The sequence below is a fragment of the Pectinophora gossypiella genome, chromosome 3 (assembly GCF_024362695.1).
Source record: "Pectinophora gossypiella chromosome 3, ilPecGoss1.1, whole genome shotgun sequence".
Classification (NCBI taxonomy): domain Eukaryota; kingdom Metazoa; phylum Arthropoda; class Insecta; order Lepidoptera; family Gelechiidae; genus Pectinophora; species Pectinophora gossypiella.
The window spans coordinates 10,275,640-10,300,317 of record NC_065406.1 but is presented as its reverse complement, the minus strand read 5'-3'; the positions used below and the strand labels follow the sequence as shown (position 1 = coordinate 10,300,317).

The 24,678-nt window shown below is 41.2% G+C and overlaps 2 protein-coding genes across 7 annotated transcripts; one reads left to right on the top strand and one right to left on the bottom strand.

The window, feature by feature from the left end:
• Positions 1-561: 561 nt before the first annotated feature.
• LOC126381997 (GRIP and coiled-coil domain-containing protein 2) lies at positions 562-22,461 on the bottom strand. Its single transcript, XM_050031670.1, has 15 exons — positions 22,250-22,461; positions 21,845-21,959; positions 21,175-21,618; positions 18,953-20,731; positions 18,591-18,681; positions 18,082-18,383; positions 15,139-15,329; positions 14,611-15,027; positions 14,407-14,534; positions 13,511-13,676; positions 13,022-13,264; positions 4,501-4,700; positions 3,862-4,015; positions 3,042-3,150; positions 562-2,578 (listed from the first exon to the last, which is right to left on the bottom strand). The coding sequence occupies exons 1-15, from the start codon at positions 22,271-22,273 to the stop codon at positions 2,505-2,507; spliced, it is 4,437 nt and encodes a 1,478-aa protein (XP_049887627.1). The 5' UTR covers positions 22,274-22,461; the 3' UTR covers positions 562-2,504.
• Positions 6,036-12,485, top strand: LOC126381998 (uncharacterized). 6 transcript variants are annotated; one of them, XR_007569006.1, is made up of 5 exons: positions 7,177-7,223; positions 7,465-7,707; positions 8,305-8,488; positions 11,744-11,829; positions 12,350-12,485. XR_007569006.1 is itself a non-coding variant. In XM_050031672.1 (5 exons), exons 1-5 carry the CDS (start codon positions 7,260-7,262, stop codon positions 12,355-12,357), a joined length of 633 nt encoding a protein of 210 aa, XP_049887629.1. In that variant the 5' UTR covers positions 7,232-7,259; the 3' UTR covers positions 12,358-12,485. The 6 variants fall into 6 exon arrangements, 3 of the variants coding, with proteins under 3 accessions (XP_049887629.1, XP_049887630.1, XP_049887628.1); XM_050031672.1 differs by lacking the exon at positions 7,177-7,223 and adding an exon at positions 7,232-7,342 and having other exon boundaries at positions 7,436-7,707; XM_050031673.1 differs by lacking the exon at positions 7,177-7,223 and adding an exon at positions 7,232-7,342 and having other exon boundaries at positions 7,436-7,707; positions 11,744-11,768; positions 12,350-12,454.
• Positions 22,462-24,678: the final 2,217 nt, after the last annotated feature.

Sequence of the window (24,678 nt, the reverse complement as noted above, 5' to 3'; positions counted from 1 at the left end):
ATTAGCACACTCTACAGCCAGTATTGAAATAAAAGAAACTATTTTATAATGAATCTCTTTGGATCGATGTTTGAATTGATTATAACACAGATTTTGCAATTCTTTTTTATTTGCGTATTTCTGTTACGTTACTTTCATTCGATCAAACTTTCATTCCCGCAGCCCGCTTGCCGCCGTAGGCTCTTGTCGCTCTATGTTTGCTTACAATAAGCTATTTTCAAAACTGTATAAGTTTTCTATGTAATACGTTATTACCAAGAGAATATTAAATTTTATTATTATCGACGCTTTCCGTAGCGTAGGGACTGTCTAGAATACGCACAAGACCGTCAAAAATAAACGTAGTGATGACTTTCTCTTTAGTCAAAAATGGAAAGAAAGGCAGGCTTTTCCCATTGATGTATAATAATATAATCATGTTAATACAGACCTTTGTCCAACAGTGCGATCTTATAGGTTAGATTAGATTATAGCTTACTCCGGTGGAAAATAGGCGAGAGTTTATGTATTACATTATACTAAGTACTTGGTACAAAAGCGATAGGAAAAGAATCATAAAACTTAAATTTCGTTACATTTATTCAAATCAAAGTATATCACTGTATTACAATTTGCAAACTATTTTCTTAATAATCATTTCAAATTTACATCTACGTAAAATATCCCATAAATATCTTAACTGATTTAACTATAAATATTTTAATTTCCAGTTATAGTACAACTATATAATAGTAAAAATGTAGACTAAGAAATAAGCAATAAAGTGTTTAATTGAAAAGGAGTTCTGCATATTTTTTGATAAAATGAGAGACTTTCCAATCGGCGTTTCCTAAAAACACGATAGATGGCGTTGTTAAGTTTTTCTTCCTTTAAACTTCTAATTGTTATTATCATGGATATGCATCTTTCATCCTTGTTTTTGGGTATAAATGATGACCCTTTTTATTACATCAAGGTACAACTACAACTTCCACCCATTATTATTCTGGTCAAAATAAAGAGAAGCAATATAGGAAGCAACATCATTCTATACATAATGTGATCCAAATATCAGACAACAATTAGTTTTATACAAGGTGTTAGTGACATCGTAACGAATACCCAGGGAGATGATTCAGACCATGATTCTGAGTTATTATCAAGTGGAATTTTTCGTCGCAAAGTTCATGATTCTTTTTTAGTTTTTTTAAATTATTTTCAATTCTATACTTTTGAGATGGAAAATTCCACTTGATATTAACTCACTATCAGCTGAATCATCCCCCTCAGTATTCGTTACGATGTCACTTACACCCTGCACAGGTACATACGGTAGCCATACAAGTAGGTATGGGTGTTAGTGACACCGTGACGAATACTGGGATGATTCTGACCATGATTCTGAATTGATATCAAGTGGAATTTTCAGTCTGAATATTCATGATATTTTTTGTTTTTGTTAAATTATTTTCAGTTCCATACTCTTGTGATCTTCCGCTATCCTTAAAGCGCAAACTCATGGACGTGTGCACTCTTCCCATTCTCACCTACAGCGCTCACACTTGGTCTTTGACTGACATCCAAAAGTCCAAACTCAAGGTTTGCCAGAGAGGTATGGAACGCAGCATCCTTGGTGTTAAATTGATCGATCGGATCCGAAACACCACGCTGCGTTCCAAAACAAAAATAGCAGACGTAGCGAGAAAGGCTGCCTACTTGAAATGGGACTGGGCTGGACATGTTGCCCGAATGCCCGATGACCTCTGGGCCAAAAAAGCTACAGAGTGGGTTCCTGCAAGTGCTGTTAGACGTCGGGGAAGGCCACGGAAAAGATGGCGCGACGAGTTAGACCGCTTCTCGAAACGGTGGCGCGAGCAAGCTGGGGACAGGGAGGAGTGGAAGAAGGGAAGAGAGGCCTTTGCCCTGCAGTGGGACATTGAGGGCTATTAATAATAATAATAACTTTTGCGACGGAAAATTCCACTTGATATCAACGCTGAATCATGGCCTCAATCACCCCTCAGTTTTCGTTACGATGTCACATGTACCCCAGCAATCAGAAAATAGATAATTATCACGTTAAAGTGAACAACGCCATCTATCGTGAGTTTGGAGAACGTCGATTGGAAGGTCCCTCATTACTTCGATACAATTATCAGTATTAGTTTATTTCACGAAAACTTAACATTATTTTTAATATGGTTGTAAATATACATGGTTTTCTTAACATAAACATTCTATTTAAATATAAAACTAGCAATAACTCCTTTCTCCTTACTCCAAACTCTTCGTTTTGCACATTTTCAAAATCTTTATAAGTTTCTTATCTTTCACGATAAAATAAAGTAATGGAATGTTATAAATATAAGCTGGATAAATATTTCCATTACCATAAACAGGAATCAAAAATGCTGGAAAATATGTATACAATTTAAATAGAAAGCAAGTTAAACGCTATTAAATCGCTTTATAGGATTCGTGGGAAAAAAATGTATTTCAATCACAGACCCTTTGTAACGAATTGTTTACTTTTGTGTTTTACTCCCTCCAGGCCACGGTAAGTAACTTCCCCAGCCTTTGCTTGGATTTGGATCTAAACCTGTAAAAAAAATATTCATTCAAGTCAAGTGTGTCTTTCCAGGCTACGTTCCCCAAAAAACCTTTGTTTAACCTTTGTATAATTATGAACTTCGAGCAATGAGAAAATAGGTAATCATCACGTTAAATTTAAAAAGCGCCATCTATACTGTTTTTGGGGAACACAGCCTGGAAAGTCCCTCGTTCAAGTTATTTCATACAAAAGAGTTTCGTGATCATCAAATTAAATGATATCTAACATAAATATTAAATAATAGAATAATAGCATATCTAACATAAATATGCACCTGTACGGAACTATATTGCGTAATCATTTGGATCATTACTATAGAATTACTCAGTTTTTTACACGACCATCGCGTAAATGCTAAACTGAGATCTGACTCGCAATATTATATTATCAAATCATAAAATTAAAGAAGCAATGAGTACATAGAAGCAATCTAAAACATATAAAATGTTACCTTTAGCGATGGCCTGTATTTTATGAGTCTCCTCGGGAGTCAAAGTGAGGATTTTCTGCAGCACTGGCACCAGTCGACTGCGCTCGTCACCCGACGGCAGTGTCAGGAACTACACACATACAATAATGAATAAAATAAAAAATACTATAAAACTAGTGTTTTGTAATTTTATAAACAAGCAATAGAACAACTATAGAATGTGCCATGATTGAGATCTACCTACATTCGTTTTTATTTCCCACCTTCGTCACAGAATAAAAACTGCCTTCGTGTGACCAGCTGACGTATTTTCCAGCTAGATGATATTTCATTTATAGATATTTAGCTATAATTTGATGTCATTTTTAGATGGGGAACTATTTTTTTTCTGGTACTTTTGGAGGCTGCCGCTGACGTTCCCAGCTATCCGAACGACCTTACTTTTCGTCCGGGAGGAAATGACTGAGGAGGTTGGCCCGGTAACTATTACGAGTATTGAATATTTTAATAACCCTGACACCAGGGCGGCGACGAATATTTCCTAAATACTACAAGTTGCGTGTGTCGTCAGCTCGAATGTTTGATGAACGTTTTCTATATACAATTATCAATTTGCTATACATCATATCAAATATCTTTATGCACAATAATAGATCATTGTACTTACACGTGTCACAAATGGGAACTTGTACACCATCATAGTATACAAACAAAGAATATATTGGGGTACAAAAGAGCAGTTCGATTGCTCTCAAATAATTTCTACTGCAACTAAGAATTAGAAACTGCCATACATAAATTTAGAGTTTAAACCGTCAAAGTATTCGTAAAAATGTGTTACTTTAAGCGTGACGTTCTTCATGTACTCGGTGTTGTGCGCGTTGGCAGTGGTGCCGCGCACGCGCCGCAGCTCCGCTTTGAGGAGCTCGCTCAACTGCGCCATACGTGCGCACTCGCGTTCCGACTCTGAGAGCAGCACCGTCACGTGCTTTACCCTGTATCAAAAAACTCGTTTTAAAGACAAAATTTAGAATGATAAAAAAACACTCATTTTTATCCAACTACAGCAAAGCAGAAAGGACGGTTGTGCTTGACCGCTATGTATGTATGGACGAGATAAATACACGTACGCACCAGTAGGGCTAACATGCGCAACGTGATAAAATTTTGTCACGGTCATTTTGTCGTTTTGTCGATTGGTGCTAATATGTGTTTGTCGTTCTGCCAAAATACGAACAAAATCACGTGGCACGCATGTTGGGGACAATAACAAGCTTATCGGTTTCGACAAAATTGATTGTATCGATCGATAATTTTATCACGTTGCCCATATTAGCCCTGAATAACATCTCAGACATGATCCGAATAGCTTTTATCTAGAAAAATGTGTACTTTTTGACAGTGACTTTCCGCTCTTTGCGCTCCAACAACTACCGCATCATTATGGTGTATAAACTATGATGTAAACAACTCTTGGTACCTTTGCTGTTGAGCCTGTAGTTTTCGACGAAGATCACAGATTTCTTGCTCAGGTGTGAGTCCGAGAGACGTGGCATCAAGGGCCTCGTCTTCTGGCACCCCCTCCTCAAGTAGCCTCTCCAGAGGTACTGGCGATCTCCCGCTCCCGGCGCTCGTGAGGTACGGCTTCGATAACGGAGGCGATGGAGCTGACTCCGAGCCCTGGAGCGATAGATTTGAGTCATCATTTTTATTACCTCCGCGGCAGGCATCTTGCAGCGAATATTTGTTTTCCTTTCAAAGGGAAACTATTTAGTAAATAGATAGCAAACTTCAGCAAATCATGTTACGAGTGTATAACATGTCACCGATTTTCCCAGAAATTGTTGCAACATAAACCAAGTTTATGTTTCTATGTTAAAAAAAAAAACTATATTCATTAAAAAAATATTTGGAAAGAAGCCCATACCAGGTCTCGATTTAAAAGATGCAAGAAGTAAGTACCTAATGATATAATAATGCTAGTTGTTAGCGCCATACGCTAGGCAACACTGCTTCCGCCCCTCCCCCCCCGACCAGCGGATGTTCGCGCCCCGCGCTACAACGCTCTCTCCACCGCGCCACGCCCGACCGCAACGACGCTCTCGAACCATTACGCGATTTTAACCTAACAACGACCTTGTAATTAATATTATATTCAAGCATTAAACGATTTATATCCAAGTGAATAAATATTTTATTGAAAATTCATACATGAAGTACATGAACCGCCAACCAGCGCGTTCATGTTGGCGACCGTAAACTGCACGAGACCTGCACGAGTCACGCCAAGAGGGCAATCTTCGGAAGGCTACATATTACAAGCCACGAGCGTCAAGCAGTTGGTCGCGGGGATGTTAGCGCCATACGCTAGGCAACACTGCTTCCGCCCCTCCCCCCCCGACCAGCGGATGTTCGCGCCCCGCGCTACAACGCTCTCTCCACCGCGCCACGCCCGACCGCAACGACGCTCTCGAACCATTACGCGATTTTAACCTAACAACGACCTTGTAATTAATATTATATTCAAGCATTAAACGATTTATATCCAAGTGAATAAATATTTTATTGAAAATTCATACATGAAGTACATGAACCGCCAACCAGCGCGTTCATGTTGGCGACCGTGACAGGACGAGACCTGCACGAGTCACGCCAAGAGGGCAATCTTCGGAAGGCTACATATTACAAGCCACGAGCGTCAAGCAGTTGGTCGCGGGCAAGTCAAGATATCCAGCAATTCGAGTTTCACAAGTAAGCGGTGGAGAGCAGAAGCCACGTGGACGCACACATAGCGGCGCCACGTGTTACAAGAAGAGGACGCCACGCGAGAGCCACGCATCTGCAAGAAATTGTATGCAGCTGCGCCAGAGGCACAATTAGATTCCACTTCAAGAAGAAAACCACGTGTCTAGACGCCTTCCCAGTCGGTCTACATACGTCTAGCATCAACCAGTACAAGATACCAGGTCCCAGGTCATCGGCAGCGGAGCGCCACGTCGGTGGCAGTTCATCACATCCAGCTCGGCTCAGCACGTCGCGGCCTACACGGGCGTCGAGACAAGGAACAGCGAGCGAGCGAGCGAAGGCGAAGAACGTCGGGAGGAGGCGCCGTGGTACATAGTGGAATGCCAAGGAACGTGAGCCCATCCTTTTATTTCCTATCTTTCTATCCTAGTTTCCGTCTTTACTTGTGCGAACAGAATAGGCATTTCTAGTGTCCCTATCGTTCAAACTAATATCTCTAGTTTTCTATTTCTTTTCTTTTTATTAACAAGTCAAGTCTAGTATTCCCTATCAAAAGTTGTGCGTAATCATTTTATCATTGCAAGTCTAGTTTCGATTTCGCACGCTCATTGATTAGGGCCAATTATTTCTATTGAATACCTACTGTCTAGTATGCAGCTCAGGTTCAATTGCCACTGTCTAGTCATGCAGGGCAATCCAGTGTTTTAGACCAAGTTTCGTTTATTACTGTCAAGCTATACAGTATAAACAAGATCAAGTATAAGCCTACTGTCTAGTTATGCAGTAGGCACAAGCTAGTATTCCTAGTTCTAGTTAGGTTCTCTTATTATTGTCTAGTATGCAATACAAGTGACCAAATATTTCTAATTTTCAAGTCTAGTTTCTCTTGTTATTGTCGAGTATGCAATACAAGTGCTTATATGCCTATCTAGGTAATTATTAATTAATCACAAGTCTAGTTCTAGTGCATCCTTATTACAAGTCTAGTTAAGTACGTGATCCTAGGCAAGTCTAGTGAAATTAGGTGCGTACATACGCTTATCTGATAAGGATTGTCATACAAGTTCAAGTTTTACGTAAGTTTTTACGAGTTTAAACTACGTAGGGATTCCAAATAATCCAAATAACTATTTTCAAGCTATACAAGTGTCATAAAACAATCGAGGTTTTATAATTGAATAATTCAATTGACTTCCATTTTCAAGTCTAGCGAGCGAGTGAACGAACGAACAATCGAATGATATAGTAAGAGTGAGTGAAAGGAAACTATAGTTAACCCCACGAGTGTGACGAGTCTAGATATACCGGCGTCCACGCCGGCGGCCATTTTGTCATTACCTTATTTTTTCTTCTAGTTCTAGTAAACGATAGTTCGTTTCGTATTTTCGAGTGAAATATTATTGAAACTACAGTGATTTTCTACAGAGTTTTGTGCATAACGTGTAGTGAAGTTAAAAGGTGATATTTGTAGCTAGTTATTACAATTTTATAATCATGAGTGTCGAAGTAAACAAAGAGTTAAACGAGTTAACAGTGAAGCGTCGCTCTGTAAAGGGCAGAATTACGAAGTTTAGCAAGTATTTAAATTCTTTACCGGCTGGAGACCTATCAGTTCAGGATCGCAGCCAGTTATGCACAAGGCTCGAGAAGTTTACTGTGATGTTTGATAGTTTTGACGACTTACAATCACGTATTGAAGTCTATAACGAGGATAATTTGGATGACGAGTTGCAAGAACGTGAGGAAATAGAGGACAGTTTTCATAGCAACATAGCATTCGCTAAGGTCAAGTTAGGCACAATTTCCCTTGCCGAAACGAGTGGACAGGCAGAGCGTGAGAGTGCAACATACACTCCCAATGATTCACAATGCGCTCATAGCTGCGGAGGTCAGCAAGATCTTGGTTTCCGCCTTCCAGTCATTCAAATCTCAAACTTTGATGGTACGTATTTCAAATGGCTTGAATTTCGTGACACATTCGAGTCGTTAATTCATAACAATACGCGAATTAAACCGATCAACAAGTTTCATTACTTATGCTCGTATCTGCAAGGGGAAGCTGCGCGTGTCATTTCAAATCTAGAAGTTTCTGATAAGAATTATAGTGAAGCATGGGACTTACTTTGCGAGCGATATAACAACAAACGCCAATTGACAACTAATCACTTAAATTCCTTGTTTAAAATTGATCCTATCTCACGCGAATCTGACAAGTCACTCAGGTTTCTAGTGGACCACGTAACTAAAAATTTACGTGCTTTAAATAACCTTGGACAGCCCACAGATCAGTGGGACACATTAATCATCCATATTATGTCCTCTAAACTAGATAATGTTACAAGTTTGAAATGGGAGGAGCATAGGTCAAGTTCTAGTAAGGAAATGCCGTCTCTTGATGATTTCTTCAAGTTCCTCAAGGGTCGAGCAGATGTTCTAGAGTCAGTACAAAGATCTAAACAAGATAAACAAGTCTCGAGTGGCAACAATAATACACATAACAAGTATCAAAGAGCTAACAAATCTGTGAATGTCATTTCAGCTAATCCAGTAAATTTCGAACAAGTCAATCGAGGTCTGCATTGTTTCGTCTGCAAGGGCAAGCATAGAATATACGACTGTCCAGCGTTCCTGTCCATGAGCATCGAGGAGCGGATACAAAAGGCTAGTTCACTGAAGCTCTGTCTGAACTGTCTGCGGAGCGGCCATATTGCAGGCGCTTGCAGGTTAAGTAGCTGTCGTATTTGCAATGCACGTCACAACACAATGCTTCATAAGCCACACACACAGACCATCACAGCCACTCCTAGTATTGACAATGTCATCCCTACAAGTACCACAAGTACAAGTACTCCCAATTCAGTCACAAGTGATGCAAGTACAAGTTCTATTTCTATGTCTGTCACTTCCACTAGCCAGGTTGTTCTTTCTACAGCACTAGTGGACATTGTCAATCCAGATAATAATCAAGTGGAAACAGTAAAGGCACTGTTAGACTGCGGAAGCATGTCTTCATTTATTACAAGTGATTTGAAGCAACGGCTTCAACTAGATACACAAGTGCTAGATGCCACTACTATAGTAGGTATTGGTAACTCTTCTCTTAACTTTGCTCCGGAGAGGGGCACTGTTACTGTCAAGTCTAGATGCAATCCATTTAGTGTCACATTGTCATGTCTCGTATTGCCTGAGATCACAGCCACATTACCTAGGCGCCCTATAAACATGAAACAATTTAGCTTCCCTAGTAACATCAGCTTAGCTGATCCCAGTTTCAATGTCCCAAGCAAGGTGGACATGCTTATAGGCGCGGATCTATTTTGGGATCTTATAGGCCCACGACAGCAGTCGTTGGGTGCTAATTTACCCACTCTGCGAGAGTCCAAGTTAGGCTGGTTCTTAGCAGGTCATATACGTGACAAACAAACAAGCAATTTACAAGTGGACAATTCTAACACAAGTATTCAATGTAATTTTTCAGCACTGGAGAGTCTGCACACCAAACTGAGCAGGTTCTGGGAGCTAGAGGAGCTTCCGACGTCGCAGAAGGCTTCGGAGGCGGGAGTCGATGCAGGGAACCCATGCGAGACACATTTCATGACACACACCACCCGTTTAGAAGATGGTAGGTTCTCTGTCCGATTACCACTAGTAACCACTCCCGACTGTCTCGGAGACTCTTACAGTGTCGCTAAGAAGCGATTTCTCAATCTAGAAAAGCGTTTTGAACGCCACGCCCAGTTAAAGTCTATGTATTCCGACTTTATGAAGGAATATGAAGACTTAGGACACATGTCCGAATCCAGTCTAGTCAAGCCACCAGTTTCTTATTTTATTCCTCATCACGCTGTGATGCGAGAGAAATCCGAGTCCACCAAGCTGCGAGTTGTCTATGACGCCTCATGTCGTACGTCGTCAGGCTTTTCCATCAATGACCTTCAAATGATCGGTCCTAATATTCAAGATTCCCTCTTTAATATTCTAGTTCGATTCAGGGAATACAATTACGTCATGACGGGCGACATTGAAAAAATGTATAGACAGGTACAAGTAGATGATTGTGATCGCGACTTACAGTTGATACTGTGGAGAAGCGACCCTTCTAGTCCATTGAAAACATATAGGTTAAATACAGTAACCTATGGCTTCGCTAGTGCAAGTTACTTGAGTACAAGGTGCATATGGCAGTTGGGCGAAGAGAGTTATGATCCATTAATTAAAACTATTTTACAAAATGATTTCTATGTTGATGATCTGATTACAGGGGCTCAAACTGAACAAGAACTGCTCTACATACAAGATTCTGTGGTCCGAGCCCTGTCATCGGGTTGTTTTAACTTACGCAAGTTCAGATCGAATTCTAGGGGTGTGTTGCAAAATACGCTAGCTAGTTCTCATGACAATTTAACTCTCAGCCAGACATATGACACCTTGGGACTTAACTGGAACCCTGATACAGACACTCTACAATTTCCAATGTCTGTACAAGGTCGAGAATCCAATGTTACAACCAAACGCTCTATATTGTCTCAAACATTTCAAATTTTTGATCCTCTAGGTCTAGTTAGTCTATGTACTATAAAACCAAAGATCTTAATGCAAAGACTTTGGGCTAGCAAGATTGAATGGGATTCAGTTGTTCCTTCCGACATACAAAGGTCATGGAAACGATTCATTGATAACCTATCATTTATTTCACACATTACTGTTCCAAGAAATGTAATTAGAGACTTACCTGTTTCAGTCGAGCTTCACGCCTTCAGTGACGCTTCCCAGGCTGCCTACGGTGCTTGCATCTACGTCAAGTCTATCGATCAAGCAGGAAACACGAGCATTCTTCTCTACTGTGCTAAGGCACGCGTAGCACCGTCTAAGGCGGCTCTCACCATCCCGCGCCTGGAGCTGTGCGGCGCGCTACTCGCGGCCCGCCTGCTGTGCGCTGTAAAGAGCGCCCTCCGCCGACAGATAAGCAAGTCTTACCTATGGACGGACTCCAGCGTCGTGCTAGGGTGGATCGCCACCGAACCCTCGAGACTTAAAGTCTGGGTTTCCAATAGGGTTAGGCAGGTTCAAGAAATGACAAGTACTTCATCGTGGCGGTACGTCCCTACCGCTCACAATCCAGCCGATCTAGCATCCCGCGGCGTAGACCCACATCAAGTTCAAGACTCCACCTTATGGTGGCAAGGTCCATCATTTTTGTCTAGGCCTGAATCCGAGTGGCCTACTCTCTATTCCCACAAGTGTGACAACCTTCCAGAGTTAAAGGTACACACTACTCTAGTTACGGACTCTATCAAGGCTAGTATCGATATATCTAGGTATTCAAAATTGCAATTCTTACAACGAGTCATTGCTTACATTTATCGATTCATACATAATTGCAAGAACCCCCATGATAAGCACACTGGCTCGCTAACTGTCGATGAGTTAGAGGGTGCATTCACATGTCTAGTTAGAATGTCACAACAAGACTCTTTCCCTCACGAATTACAGACTTTACAAAGACAAGACAATCTCAAGCTCAAGTCTAGTATCGTATCATTAAACCCATTTCTAGATTCCCAGGGCTTGCTCAGAGTTGGTGGAAGACTGTGCAATTCACAGTACGAGTACGAGAAGAAGCACCCAGTTTTATTGCACGCGAAACACCACCTCACTAAGCTCTTATTTACACAAGAACACCACAGGCTGCTGCACGCGGGACCACAATTGTTGCTCGCGTCCATACGAGAACGCATCTGGCCGCTAGGTGGTAGAGAGTTGGCTCGTCGCACAGCGAGAAGCTGTATCAAGTGTCGGCGTATCAGCGCTCAACCTCTACACAACATTATGGGTAACTTACCGGCGCAGCGAATCACACCTGACTACCCTTTTAGTACAGTCGCCGTTGATTTCGCGGGTCCTTTTATGATTACAGACAGGAAGGGCCGAGGCTGTAAGATAACAAAGGCGTATCTATGCCTATTTATATGTTTCAGGTCCAAGTGTGTCCATCTCGAGGCGGTGAGTGAATTGTCGAGAGACGCATTCATGTTAACACTGCGTAGGTTTATCGCTCGCAGGGGTAAGCCGAATGATATTTTTTGTGATAATGGGAGGAATTTTGTTGCTACTGCTAGGGAGCTAGGTACGTTTTTATCTAACAATTCTGACCTCATTGCGCATGACGCCAGCACTCATAACATAAATTTTCACTTCTCCCCTGCTTACGCACCTAATTTTAATGGACTTGCAGAGGCCGGAATAAAATCTGCTAAATTCCATTTAAAGCGCATACTAGGCAATTCTCATTTAACGTTTGAAGAGATGTCTACTCTTTTTGCACAAGTCGAGTCAATCCTTAATAGCAGACCCCTGTGTCCCTTGTCATCATCCCCTAACGACTATACCCCCCTTACTCCGGGACACTTTCTGATAGGCAGACCACTAATGTCACTGCTATCGCCTTCTCTAGAAGACGAAAATGCATCCCGCCTGAACCGCTACCAGCGCATCGAGCAAGCTAGAGAACATTTTTGGCGCCGGTGGCAATCCGAATATATCTCCGAGCTGCAACAAAGGCTTAAATGGCGTATTCGTTGCAGAGATCTGAGACCTGGTGACTTGGTGCTCATCAAGGAGGACAACACGTCACCACTCCAGTGGCGCTTGGGTCGTGTACAACAACTCTTCCCGGGCGCAGACGGCATTCCGCGCGTCGCTGACGTGGCTACCGCCAGGGGCATCGTGCGACGAGCTCTATCGAAGATCTGCTTGTTGAAAGCGGACGCTTCCAACGGGGGCGACGATGTTAGCGCCATACGCTAGGCAACACTGCTTCCGCCCCTCCCCCCCCGACCAGCGGATGTTCGCGCCCCGCGCTACAACGCTCTCTCCACCGCGCCACGCCCGACCGCAACGACGCTCTCGAACCATTACGCGATTTTAACCTAACAACGACCTTGTAATTAATATTATATTCAAGCATTAAACGATTTATATCCAAGTGAATAAATATTTTATTGAAAATTCATACATGAAGTACATGAACCGCCAACCAGCGCGTTCACTAGTCAACATACGTTTGTGTGTAGGTATACAGCGAAGTAATCATTACAGCTGTATGATAACAACACTACAAAACGCCCAGCCACATAACGATAAAAGTATGATTGCAATTTACAACCATTAAAAGTCCGGCATTATAACGTTATCTCCTGTAATTGCCAATCGCAAATTGGATGAAATGTAAAAATATATTCTTAAGACATTCTTACCTCTCCTTCTTCTCTTGGTATCATAGAGACATTGATATCCATCTCGCCATCGCTCCCCTCTTCCTTAGGAATAACTGGTAGCATGTACGGGTTATGATTTTCTTCGTCCAGAGATCCCACTTTAACACTCTTCGCATTCTCCTGAGCCGCTACCAACTGCTTCCGCAGCGCTTCCGTGTCTTTCTGGAGTTTAGTTTCTAATTCCGTGATTTGAGTTTTGTAGCACTGGGTTAGAGTGGAAACCTGTAAGACAAATACGTATTTGTTTACACAGAAAGAAAATCGACCCTATTTTAAAACAAGTCAGTAAGTAGTACGACATTTAATACACTGAGCCTTAGCGAGTTACGAGTTTTGATCGCCGCTTTAATTGTTGATGAGTAACCTCTTAATTTTTCCAAATGTATACCAGAAACAGCGTAGAATTGCAGCGCTTCGGTTCATAACAGCCTTAGGTCTAGGAAATCCATCCCAGTTTTGAAATCATACCTGTAGCTTATGCTGCGCACGTTCTGACTCGAGCTGCTGACCGAGTCGCGTGAGGTCTGCCTGCAAGCGCGTAGTTCGTTGCTGCGCTCGGGCCGCTTCGCCCAAAGCCTCAGTTTCGCGACGTCGACTCGCCTCTATTTCCGATGATTGTTCGGATAACTGCTCCCTGAATATGACGGATTTTAGATATAGACTGACATACACAATCATAAATAACCTATATACGATCCACCAGAGAGGGTATAGGGCATAGTCCACGCTGCTCATCTATTTGGGCTAGTAGCCCGGCTTAACGTAAACTAAACAGGCTATAATACATAGACAGAATTAATGTAATAAACAAATGTAACGTAATTTTTAATATAATTTTCCAATTCACACTATTCTTTGGCTCTGCGGCACAAATTAGCTTCAAAATGTTTTTTCGTAGTTGCGGCTTAAGAATACATCCCGCTTAGGGACGGTACTGAAATGTATGGACGTCCGAAGGACGTAATATACGATCCCGACGACCCGATTACTTTAGCCATAGAGGCGGCCAATCAGCTCGCGACATCAAACACTTCAGGACCCCGATACCGACCCCACCGGCATGGTCGACGATTTCCCTCTATCAGCGCTTATTGCTATCGACCCACTAGGGTCGATTAATTCTTTCAAATATTTTTCCTCTCAAACGACGTCATGAGCCGAGGTTCGCGCCCAACTAGGCACCCTTAGGCCTCTTGTCTTAAACGTTGTACCATTTGACCGGCCATGTAGTTAATGCCATCTGCGGCAAATCTACAATAAGTCACGTCAAAAAAAAAACAATTCTTTGGCGGCAGCACACCCTCGCCGCCAAACTGCAGGCTATTCCTAGACCTGTAAAAGGAAATAAATAAAAATACACTTACTGTGCTGTCGCAAGTTTCGCAGTTATAGTTTCTATTTGTGTTCTCAGAGCAGCGGCTTCTTCTTTTAACTGTTCCTCCTGACTATGATCCACTGTTTGGTTTTGACGCAACACTGCCTGAGCTCTTACCTAATACAAAGAATCAAGTTATTACGAAAAGTTCTACAAAATCATTCCATGTTTTAATGCCAATTGTTAAAGGTACCTTGTAACTTGTATATTCAGTTTTCAAATCAGCTAACTCAATATTTGTGATACGTAAGGTTTCATTAAGTTCCGCGCACCTAAACTCCAACCTTTTTAGCTTATTATGCAATTCAGTTTTCTCTTCCCCTATGTTCATTATAATTTTCTCTTTTTCACTTAATATTGATGTCATTTCTAAATCTGCTTCCTCATTTTTCCGTTTTTCATCCTCAAGGTCCTGTTCTAGTTTTGCTATGATGCCGTTTTTCAGTTGTATAACATTATCTTTTTCTTGCCCTTCCTCTATTACGTGTTGTAGCTCTTCTTTTATGAGTCTATTCTGAGTTTCTTCTGTTTTGATTTGTTCTTCAAGAAGTTTTATTTGCGTTTTCATAGCTGTGATTGTTCCTTCTTGTGTGTCAATGGTGGATTCCATCTGAAAAATCCATTAGATCTCTATATTTCTAAAGAATATGTATGTTTGTATGTGCAGTGTAAATGTTTAATCTTTATCTATAGCACTATTTATTTGTATAATTATACTAACCTGCACCATTTTCTTCTTACTCTCCTCCATCTTAGCTGTCAGTTCCTTCATGGACCTTTCATAGTCTTCCATTTCAAGACTCAGAACATTCTTTTTCTTTACGTCACGACGAGCTCTCTCCAAACTTTCCTTAGTTGCTTTATGAGCCTCTACTTCACTGGCTAGTTCTTCAGTTTTGGTATGCAGTTCAGCTGTAATGTCATAATATTATACATATATGATAGCGCGACAGCGAAATATTGAAAATCTAAATATTATGTTAACTGTAAACAACACGTGCGGCTAGCAAACAAACAACACCTGCACTTGTTTACGACACACGTGCAAGGTACGGTAGTGGGGACAACCCTTATAAGAAGGCGAGCCGCACGAGTTGTACCATTGCCATTCGCCCGTTGAGCGTCGTCTGATCGCTCTGTCCACTCGTCCGTGTTCGGGAGCCACAAATCTTCGTCTACCCACACACTGAAGCCGTTGACGAAACAGAAGCAGGGGGGGGTATTTTTATCTTAAAATACCCTCCGGATTTCCGCGCTCCAAACGGCACCACCGTTGTCGCACCTACCACCCCCGGCCTCCCACCAGCGGGTCTCACCGGGGAGGGTGTGTCAACGTGTGCTCTGCCAGGCGGACCGCCAAGCTCCGCACCAGTGGACAGCCACATAGCCACACTTCGCATCCATCCATACCCAAACGGGGTGAGCAGGGCAAGAATGGCTCCCCCAACCACCGCCGGAGTGACGAAGCGCAGGGCGCGCACCTTCTTGCCCTCGCGCGTCACCACCACACCAGCAGCCCCCTACCTACCGCCGCCTCCGCCGCGCCTCACCGGCCTAGGCACTCGAATGTCCCCCTTCCCGCTGTTACCGGGAGCAGGAATTACTGCAAGGAGGACCACCACGCCGCCTGAACACCATCATCAACGACACCCGCCGCAGCCCGCGGTGAGGACCTCGCCGCCCGTCGCACTCTCCATGCCCTCACTGGACATGGAGACAACACCCCCGCGTTCATACGCGGCGGTGTTGAACACTAATCCAACTTCGCCACCGCACGCGCCTCCGCATGCGCCTCCGCATGCGCCTCCGCGCTCGATCCTCAGGACGACGCCGACCCCACCGAAGCCTGCACGCCCTCAGCCGCCGCTCGCCCCTGCGAGCAAGAAGCTGCCGCCGATAGTGGTAGACCAGCTACCCAATTGGCCGCACCATCTCCGCCAACTGCGGGAAATGCTGGGCCACGTCCCCAACGCGCGCCCGTACGGGAAGGGTATTCGCTTCCTGGCGAAGACCGAAGAGGAGTACCGGCTCTACCAGCGCTACCTTGCCAGCCTGGAGAGAGCGTCGGGACTCTCTTGGTTCGCCTATGCCCCCCCGGCGGAGCGCGCCTTGAAGCTGGCCATTAAGGGCCTGCCAGTAGACACCGACGTAGCCGCCCTAGAAGAGGAGCTGCGTAACCGCGGCTACGAGCCGACCTTCATCCGGCCCATCCAGGCTCGAGAGGGGAGACCGGGCTGCATCTTCTTCACGGAGATTCGTAGAACGCTGGGATTCCAGCGAGTCTACGAAATCTCCGAGCTCCTCTGCATGCCCGGCGTTAAAGTCGAGGCGTGGAGGGGAAGGAGAGGTGCAGCTCAGTGCCACCGCTGCCAGCAATTCAGGCATAGCAGCCACAATTGCCACCGTCCCGCTGTCTGCGTTCGTTGTGGCGAGAGCCACACGGCGAAAGAGTGTCCGCGCCCCCGGGACGACCCGGCAACATGCTGCAACTGCGGGGGACCACACCCAGCAAACAGCCCCTCCTGCCCGGTGAAGATGCGTGAGCTGCGCAACACCAGGGCGGGCACCGCTCCCACGACCGTGAGAAGACCGATGCCACCAGCAGTCTCCATCGTGGACCCCGGTAGTGAGCCGTCTGCGCAGGGCTCACTTATGGCCGCGGCAAATGGCCCAGATGGGCCCAAGCCGAAACGCCCACGACACCGCAGGAGAGCGAACCCTGCTCCCAACGCTACCACCACTGCCGAGCCCATCGCCGTGGAACCAGTCCCCCAGCAGCCCTCTACATCAGAGACAGCAGCCGCCGCCCCTCCCAAGGGGAAGAAGGCGAGGCCCCGAGCGGAGGCTCCCCCAGCTCCCTCCAGTGAGAAGCTGGAAGTCCTGGAGGAGACCATGCAGCTGCTGCACAACATCCTGGCAGCCATTCGCACGCAGACTGACCCAGTGCCCATCATCGTGGGAGGCCTGGCATCGTTGCTGGGCCAACTCACCGGTGGGCACTGACTACCAACACCGGACTGGACCGGGGCTGCCCACATCCACTACTCCCCGTCGAGTAGTTAGGATTGTGGCCACCCCCCCGGGGGATGAGTCGACGCTTCCAGTGGCAGTGGAAGCAGTCCTCTCCCCCTCTCCAGCCGACTCGACACCAGCTGCCCCGGCGACGGAGCAGCTTCACCGGACCAGACACCACCGCTAGCTGACGGGCGCTCACTGGGCCTCCCCCAACGGGGAATCACCCGGTGGGCTCGACCTCGCTAGCGGCACCTCGGACTGACACTCCATCGGGCTCACGGAGGGGCGATCATCGCCCACCGTGTCCCACCCCCGAGCCACGCCCGTTTTTGCGGGCGGCGAGCGCCGCCACGTTAAAGGGGCCACGCCCCGAGAACGTCTCCCCGTCGCGGGCTTCGCCCGCGACGTGAAGAAACCCGACGGTTGTACCATTCTTGTGTCGAACTCCGTACAGAGAACATCCAATAAAAGTAATCCGTGACAGTGAGCCATTGTTTAACTGGCGCTATGCGTCCTCCACAAAGGTCACTGTTACCTTGGGATCAGAGTATAATATTCGTACTCTAACATATATAATTAAGTTATTCATCACTACAGTTACAATGAATAATATTTCAGTTGGTGAATATTACATAACTATATAACTTACATTTTACTTTGCCTAATTCAACGGCAATCTTTTCTGATGCATCTACAGCAGCTTGCAAGGTCTTCACTTTCAGTTCAAGTTCTGTGACTTTGTCGCTCTTTATACCATCTCCGTCGCCAACTTTAGGTGCACTGTCAACTTGGTCAGTACCAGTAGTAACAGCTGCTTTGATATCTGTTCGTTCTTGCTCATTGAGTAATTTCTCAAGCCTAGCTTTGTCTTGTTCAGCATTTTGTAATTGTGCTGTGGTTTCATTTAGTTTCTTTTTCAATTTCAAAGCAAATATCCTTAATTTAGTGTATCTGAAATAGTTTACAAACTATAAAATATCTGTCTATAGTAAAAATATATTTATAAATGTATTAAAAAGCTGGCCATATTTCATTGCGCAAGATCTTCGTGAAATCGACGGTAGAACAATTTAAATGTAACATAGTGGGCAGTAATATTAAAAGAATAGCGTAGCGACCATAACAAGAAACAGTGTAATATATTAAAAACAAACTTACTTTTCTTCAAATGTTTCATCTAAATCTTTCATACGAGAATGCTCATCTGCTTTAGATATTGTTGATGTGGACATATCCTCATTTGGCAATTCTGAAGGAAAAATGAATTATTTTTAAATACCTAAATATTGTACAAGCTGTTTGTTTCCTTAATAAAGAAAAAGAAATGAGCAAAAGGAAATTAAAATTTATTTTCAATATGCCAGCTTCCAGTCTGCATATTTTTTTTTGTTTAACCGATCAAAATTTTTATGATCTAGTCCTTTAAACATTACAACACAGGATGGCTCGAGACATGTATGTATATATTTTTGTTATGATAAAATAGGATAAATGGATCCATTTTCTAAGTTTTATCTTACCTGATGAAGTTTGCTGTTGTTTATATTTGTCTATTTCATCTTTAAGATTAGCAATAAGTTCATCTTTTTCAGCTATCACTTTAGCTGCTTTGTCCCTTTCTTCAACAATTTTCTTAGTAACCACACTACTTTGGTCAGTTTGTTGCTGTGCATTCTTCAATTCACTTTCTAGAGATCCAATCTTTTTGTTTAAGTCATCTTTCTCTTGATTTATATTATCTCTGTCTTTTTCTAACGTTTCTATAAGTCTCTCCATTTCAGTAACAGCTTTCTGTAATTTGGATATAGCCTCTCCACGCTCCTTAAGTACCTGATTAATTTCTTTCATCTCATTTAGTAATTCTGCGTTTTCTGTTTTATATCCCGTCACTTTAGATTTCATTTCCTCATATTCTGATACAAGATTATCAAACTCTTTAACTTTGACACGCGTTTCCTTTACTTCAGCAAGTAAAGAAGCGTTTTCTTGTTTATAAGCTGATAATTTAGTTTCTAGTTTCACTATGTCAGCCTGTAGAGAATCATTTAAATCAGATAAGTTTCCCGCATCGTCTCTCGGCTGTTCTAATGATAACTTAAGGGTTTCAACTTCTTCTTTCAGCAGTCCATTCAAATCTTGTAAATTGTCATGCTCATTCTTTAATAAATCGAATTGTTCTTGCAATAGTTTTATTCTACTTTTAAGATTACTTATTTCTCCCTCTTTTTCTTTTTTATTACTTCCTTCCATTGCTGATTTTTCTAGAGTTAGATTTTCCAATTTTGTTTTTAATGTATGAACTTCTGATCTAACAGTCTTTATCTGTTCTGAAAGTATTTTGTTTTGATTTTCTAATTCGATAATGTTATCTCTAGCATTTAGTTTTTCTTTTACTAGTGTAGCTTTTTCACTCTCCAAAGCTTTGATTTGCAAGTTAAGGCTCTCGATATTGGTATTACTTAGATTTTTAGTTTCTAAACATTGATTAAGTTTTTTATTTTTGGACTTCAAATCTGTTATTAATGCATTAAGCTCACAGTTACTTGAAGTTAAATCATTGTTCTTTTTAATCGATTCATTTAGTTGTGTCTTCAATGATATTATTTCATCTACTTGTGCAGTGAGTTGAGTGTCTGTCAACTGCTTTAAGCTATATTTCAGACCAGCCAATTCACTGTGAAGTGCAGTAATAATTTCTGCATTATCTTGAAGATGTTTTTGTGAATTTGATAGTTCATTTCTCAATGTGCCATTGTCATTATTTAGAGTGGCATTATTCGAAATAACCTCTTGCAATTCTTTCTTTAAAGTTAGAATCTCTTTTTTCAGTGAGCAATTCTCACTTGTTAGTTCTGTGATTTGAGCATTAGATACTTCTGCAGAAGTTTTTTGGTCAGCTTGCTTTTCTAAATTTTGAAGTTTCTCTTTAAGGGCTTTATTCTCATTATTCAATGTATTAATCTCATCTTCAAGTACTTTAGATGCTTTTATGATGTCATTTCGCCATTTAGGTATATTTTCTGAATATTCCTTCACTGTCTTAGTGAGAATAAATCTGGAGTTTTTCAACTGATTTATACAAGCAGCACATTTTAATATTTTGTCTTTGTAACTTCTAAGTTTGATATTGGCTTTCTCATTTTTAACTTTTTCTGATTCACATTTGTGTGTTAGTTCCTTGATTTTATTTTCATATTCATCAGCCTCTTTATTGTCTGCAGGTTTAGCAGTTTTCAATTCATTTTCTAATTTCTCAATTGTTTTATACAATTCATCAATTTTAATTTTATATGCTTCATCTGAAATAATATATAATTTATTTCAAATCATTTATTAATATATGTATGGAATTGGACATCAAAACTATAAACAAATATAAAAAGCCACAACTACACCATTTTTTATTTAAAAGAGCCAAATGTTTAAAACCTTTTCTAAACACCAATAGAAGAAATTATTTTCTATTATGAAAACGGTTTAATTGAATCAATTTTTATCCATAATGATAACAAAATGACCAATAAATATTTTTTAAGCTTTGTTGTTTCCAGCTAATACATGTGTATATTTTTTAGATTTATTTATAATGTTGGCTGACAATAGTCAGTTACTACCATGTGGTAGGTTTTTATTTCTGATGGCTACATCTTTGTTTATAGTTTCAATCTCAAATTCCATATCACATGTTATAGTGAGTGTAAGAAAAAGTAGGTTGCATATATCCACAGAAATTTAACTTTACCTGATTGCACCTTTTCTTCTAATATTTTAAGTTGCTCTCGTTGCTCTAGGCCTATGTTATTGAACTCAGCAACTCTTGTTTCCAGGTCAGACAGTTGGTTTATGAGTTGCTCGTTCTCATCCTCAAGACGGTTGTTCTGTCTTTTCAATGAGATAATCTCACTATCCAAATCAGATAGTTGCTGAGCAATTCCAATATTTTGCTTCTCTTTCAAAATTAAATTACTTTCATACTTTTTAATTTCCTCTTCATAACTATCACACTTTGTTTTATAAGTTTTTATTTTATTTTGTGCAGCATCTAAATCTGTGATATAATTCAACTTCTGTTCTGTGAGTGAGTCTACAAGTTCCTGCAATGTCCGGACATTTTCCAGACACACTTTTTTCTCTGTTTCACATTTCTCCAGTTGAAGTTTGTAGCTTTCAACTTGATTTTGTAGTTCTATAAAAACATTGAAACACATTTTAGTGATAATGAATATAGTTAAGGTTTCCTGGAAGAGTTTGCTACTTAGCAATAAGACCACTTATTACACTCTTCTATTTCTCTTTTGTTTATAATTTTGTATTTCCTATGTGTGCAATAAAGTATCTGTTATGTTATCATAAATTATGAAATACAATGACAGTAAGCAAAACTTAGAATTAATGCAATTAAAAATAATTACCAATTTTCGCTTGTTTGGCCTTCTGTGCTATCGCCAGGAAGCCCTTGCATTTACTGATAAGTTCATCCTTATTGAGGTCTTCCAAAACCGATTTTTTACCACCACCGTCTGGGGCCTAAAATTATATCATAAATTACCTACATCCAACATTAATAATTTTATTTAAAACTTATATGGATAAGTATATGTAAAAAAAATAATTTACCAATCACGTCTAAGTTCAATGGGGACTTAAGTTTTGATTGATAAACTTCTTCTTGTTCACGATTTTTAATGTTAGAAATGAAATTAATGAAACAATAACAAAACTAAATGGAACTTTTACTAAATTATAATAAATGGAACTTTGTTGCAATATTAACAAATACGATCGTGGCAATAAAAGTATCATGTAGTAAAACATACCGCAGTATCCGTGTTGCTGTCCATGTTTATTGACACGAGATGCCAGGAAACTTATTTCATGTTGTAATAATTCAAACAAGTGGTTTGAAAGGAAAAGTAGTAAAATTACTTATTTATCTAATGAACGATGATCACATCATCGTATATCAAATAAAAGTATGATCACAGTATGATGTTGTAGGTATACCGTCTACGAAATGTCAGTGTCAATAAGTTTTTTTTTTTTTTTGTAATGGTTTCGCCATCGTATTTAGCCAATCATCAAAGTTAGGGAAACTATAATGCATCTATCCACTTGCTATCCACCAATCATTCGACTTTTTATTCTAACTTATTTATATGCTGTTTGATCGTATGCTGTTTGAATAAAGAAAGACCAATGGGTAAATTGGTAAAACCAAACAGACCAAAGGCGGTTATCTTCATACATATCATTCTCGCATTACGTCTATGGTGCGCTCATATTGAAGATGACAGTTCCACCCCGCCCCTCCTTCATACTTCTGTCCTATTTCGCCTACCATGCCAGAGTGCAAAGACCAGTCGCCATATTGTTCGACTTGACATTTTCAAAGTTCCTCCACAACATTTAATTCCGTAACTTATCCTCTCAATTTTTGTAGCTGTATTATCTAACTTTCACCATGTACCATAAGTGTAGTGTTGTGAGTTGTGATAGTAGACGAAAGGACGTATTTTTTTTATAGATTTCCGAAATCTGAGATAGAACTCCAAAAATGGGTAGAGTGCGCATTGGTTCTGAAATAGTGTTGCCGAAAAATCGATAGTTTTACTATCGATAGTAAACAGCCAAAATCATGTACCCAATCGATAGGCCTATCGATAGTATCGATAGTATCGATAGCTCTTTTTTGGCAATACTATTGATAAGCAACGATAGTATCGATATTATCGATAGTATCGATAGTTGAAAAACAAAAAACTATCAATACTATCGATACTATCGATAGTATCGCTCTTCGATATTGCGCAAGCTATCGATACTATCGATAGTATCGATACTATCTATAGTTTTGTACGATCGATAGTGACCTTAATTTCGATAGTATTGAATGTAGCATTGTGTGGAACAATTCACACCATTTAAAGCTCGTATTTAATATATTTTATATTTCGTGGGTGTTTTTGCAGTGGATATTTGGTTTTGAAGTAGGCAATTCTCTAAACTTAAAAAAACACTGTTAAGTGGAGTGGATAGGATTTTTTTTACAATACTATCGAAATTAAGGTCACTATCGATCATACAAAACTATCGATAGTATCGATACTATCGATAGTATCGATAGCTTGCGTAATATCGAAGAGCGATACTATCGATAGTATTGATAGTTTTTTGTTTTTCAACTATCGATACTATCGATAGTATCGATACTATCGATAGTTTTTCATCTTTTAACTATCGATACTATCGATAGTATCGATACTATCGTTGCTTATCAATAGTATCGCCAAAAAAGAGCTATCGATACTATCGATACTATCGATACTATCGATACTATCGTTTTTTGGTAAACTATCGATAGTTCGATCGAAAACTATCGATAGGGCACTATCGAGCGGCAACACTATTCTGAAAGATTGCGAAGTGTCCTGAACTTACGAAAGCAGAAAAGGTTTTTCTCATCGCTACGCGTGAGATCTTGCCTCCGCGTCGACGCCTATCCAACATTATTTAGTGCTGATGATCACTACTGATATGCCCCAAGGCTTACACCACGACGCCGATGGAACCAGTAAGTATCCTCAGAGTTATTTAAAATAATGTATCACATTATTTATTATTAAGTGGCTATTCTATTGACAATTGATGCTCTGTTTGTTGTTCTGCTTAGATAAGTTGGTCTGTTTGGGACAGTTGGTAGTGAAAAGAACAGTGGCAGAAGTCTGAGAATGCAACTCACTGAAACATTTATTACTTTTCAAAAAATGTCTCTCATGAGCACAATTTTTGCAAGAGGAGACTGCATGAAGACCATTCCTACAGCAAAGTTGAAGTTCCAGAGAAACGTACAAGAGTCGAAAGTGGTAAGTTTTACACATCTTGAATCAATGATTAATATGTACGATATACACAAATATCCAGTTACGGGCAATTATTTTGATATTGTTTTACTTTTCATATTTATCTACAGATAGCACACCATAAAAAATGCCATCGACAGAATGGACTAGGTATGGGTGTGGCGTAGTAGGATGTTTATTTGTTTCTGTCGATTTAGAGCTGTTGTGAGGTTATTATTATTTTTTTATTTTGTGTTTCTTATTTCAGATGCACCCATTTACTCGACTCCTCGACGCCCTAGACGAAGAAGGCATGTGATTGTTACGAAAAAATCTCTGACATAAATTTGTGCAAGAATTTACTCTGAGTACATGAGATCCAGAAAACATAACCATTAAAAAATAAA

Coding starts and splice junctions, on each gene's coding strand:
- LOC126381998 (XM_050031671.1), top strand. CDS start 7,260: ATGAGTGTCGAAGTAAACAAAGAGTTAAACGAGTTAACAGTGAAGCGT. Junction 7,343..7,435: donor AGAATTACGAAGTTTAGCAA/GTATTTAAATTC, acceptor GATGTTTGATAG/TTTTGACGACTTACAATCAC. Junction 8,489..9,243: donor CATATTGCAGGCGCTTGCAG/GTTAAGTAGCTG, acceptor GTAATTTTTCAG/CACTGGAGAGTCTGCACACC.
- LOC126381997 (XM_050031670.1), bottom strand. CDS start 22,273: ATGGACAGCAACACGGATACTGCG. Junction 15,330..18,081: donor TGAATTAGGCAAAGTAAAAT/GTAAGTTATATA, acceptor ATGACATTACAG/CTGAACTGCATACCAAAACT. Junction 15,028..15,138: donor GTAAGAAGAAAATGGTGCAG/GTTAGTATAATT, acceptor TGGATTTTTCAG/ATGGAATCCACCATTGACAC.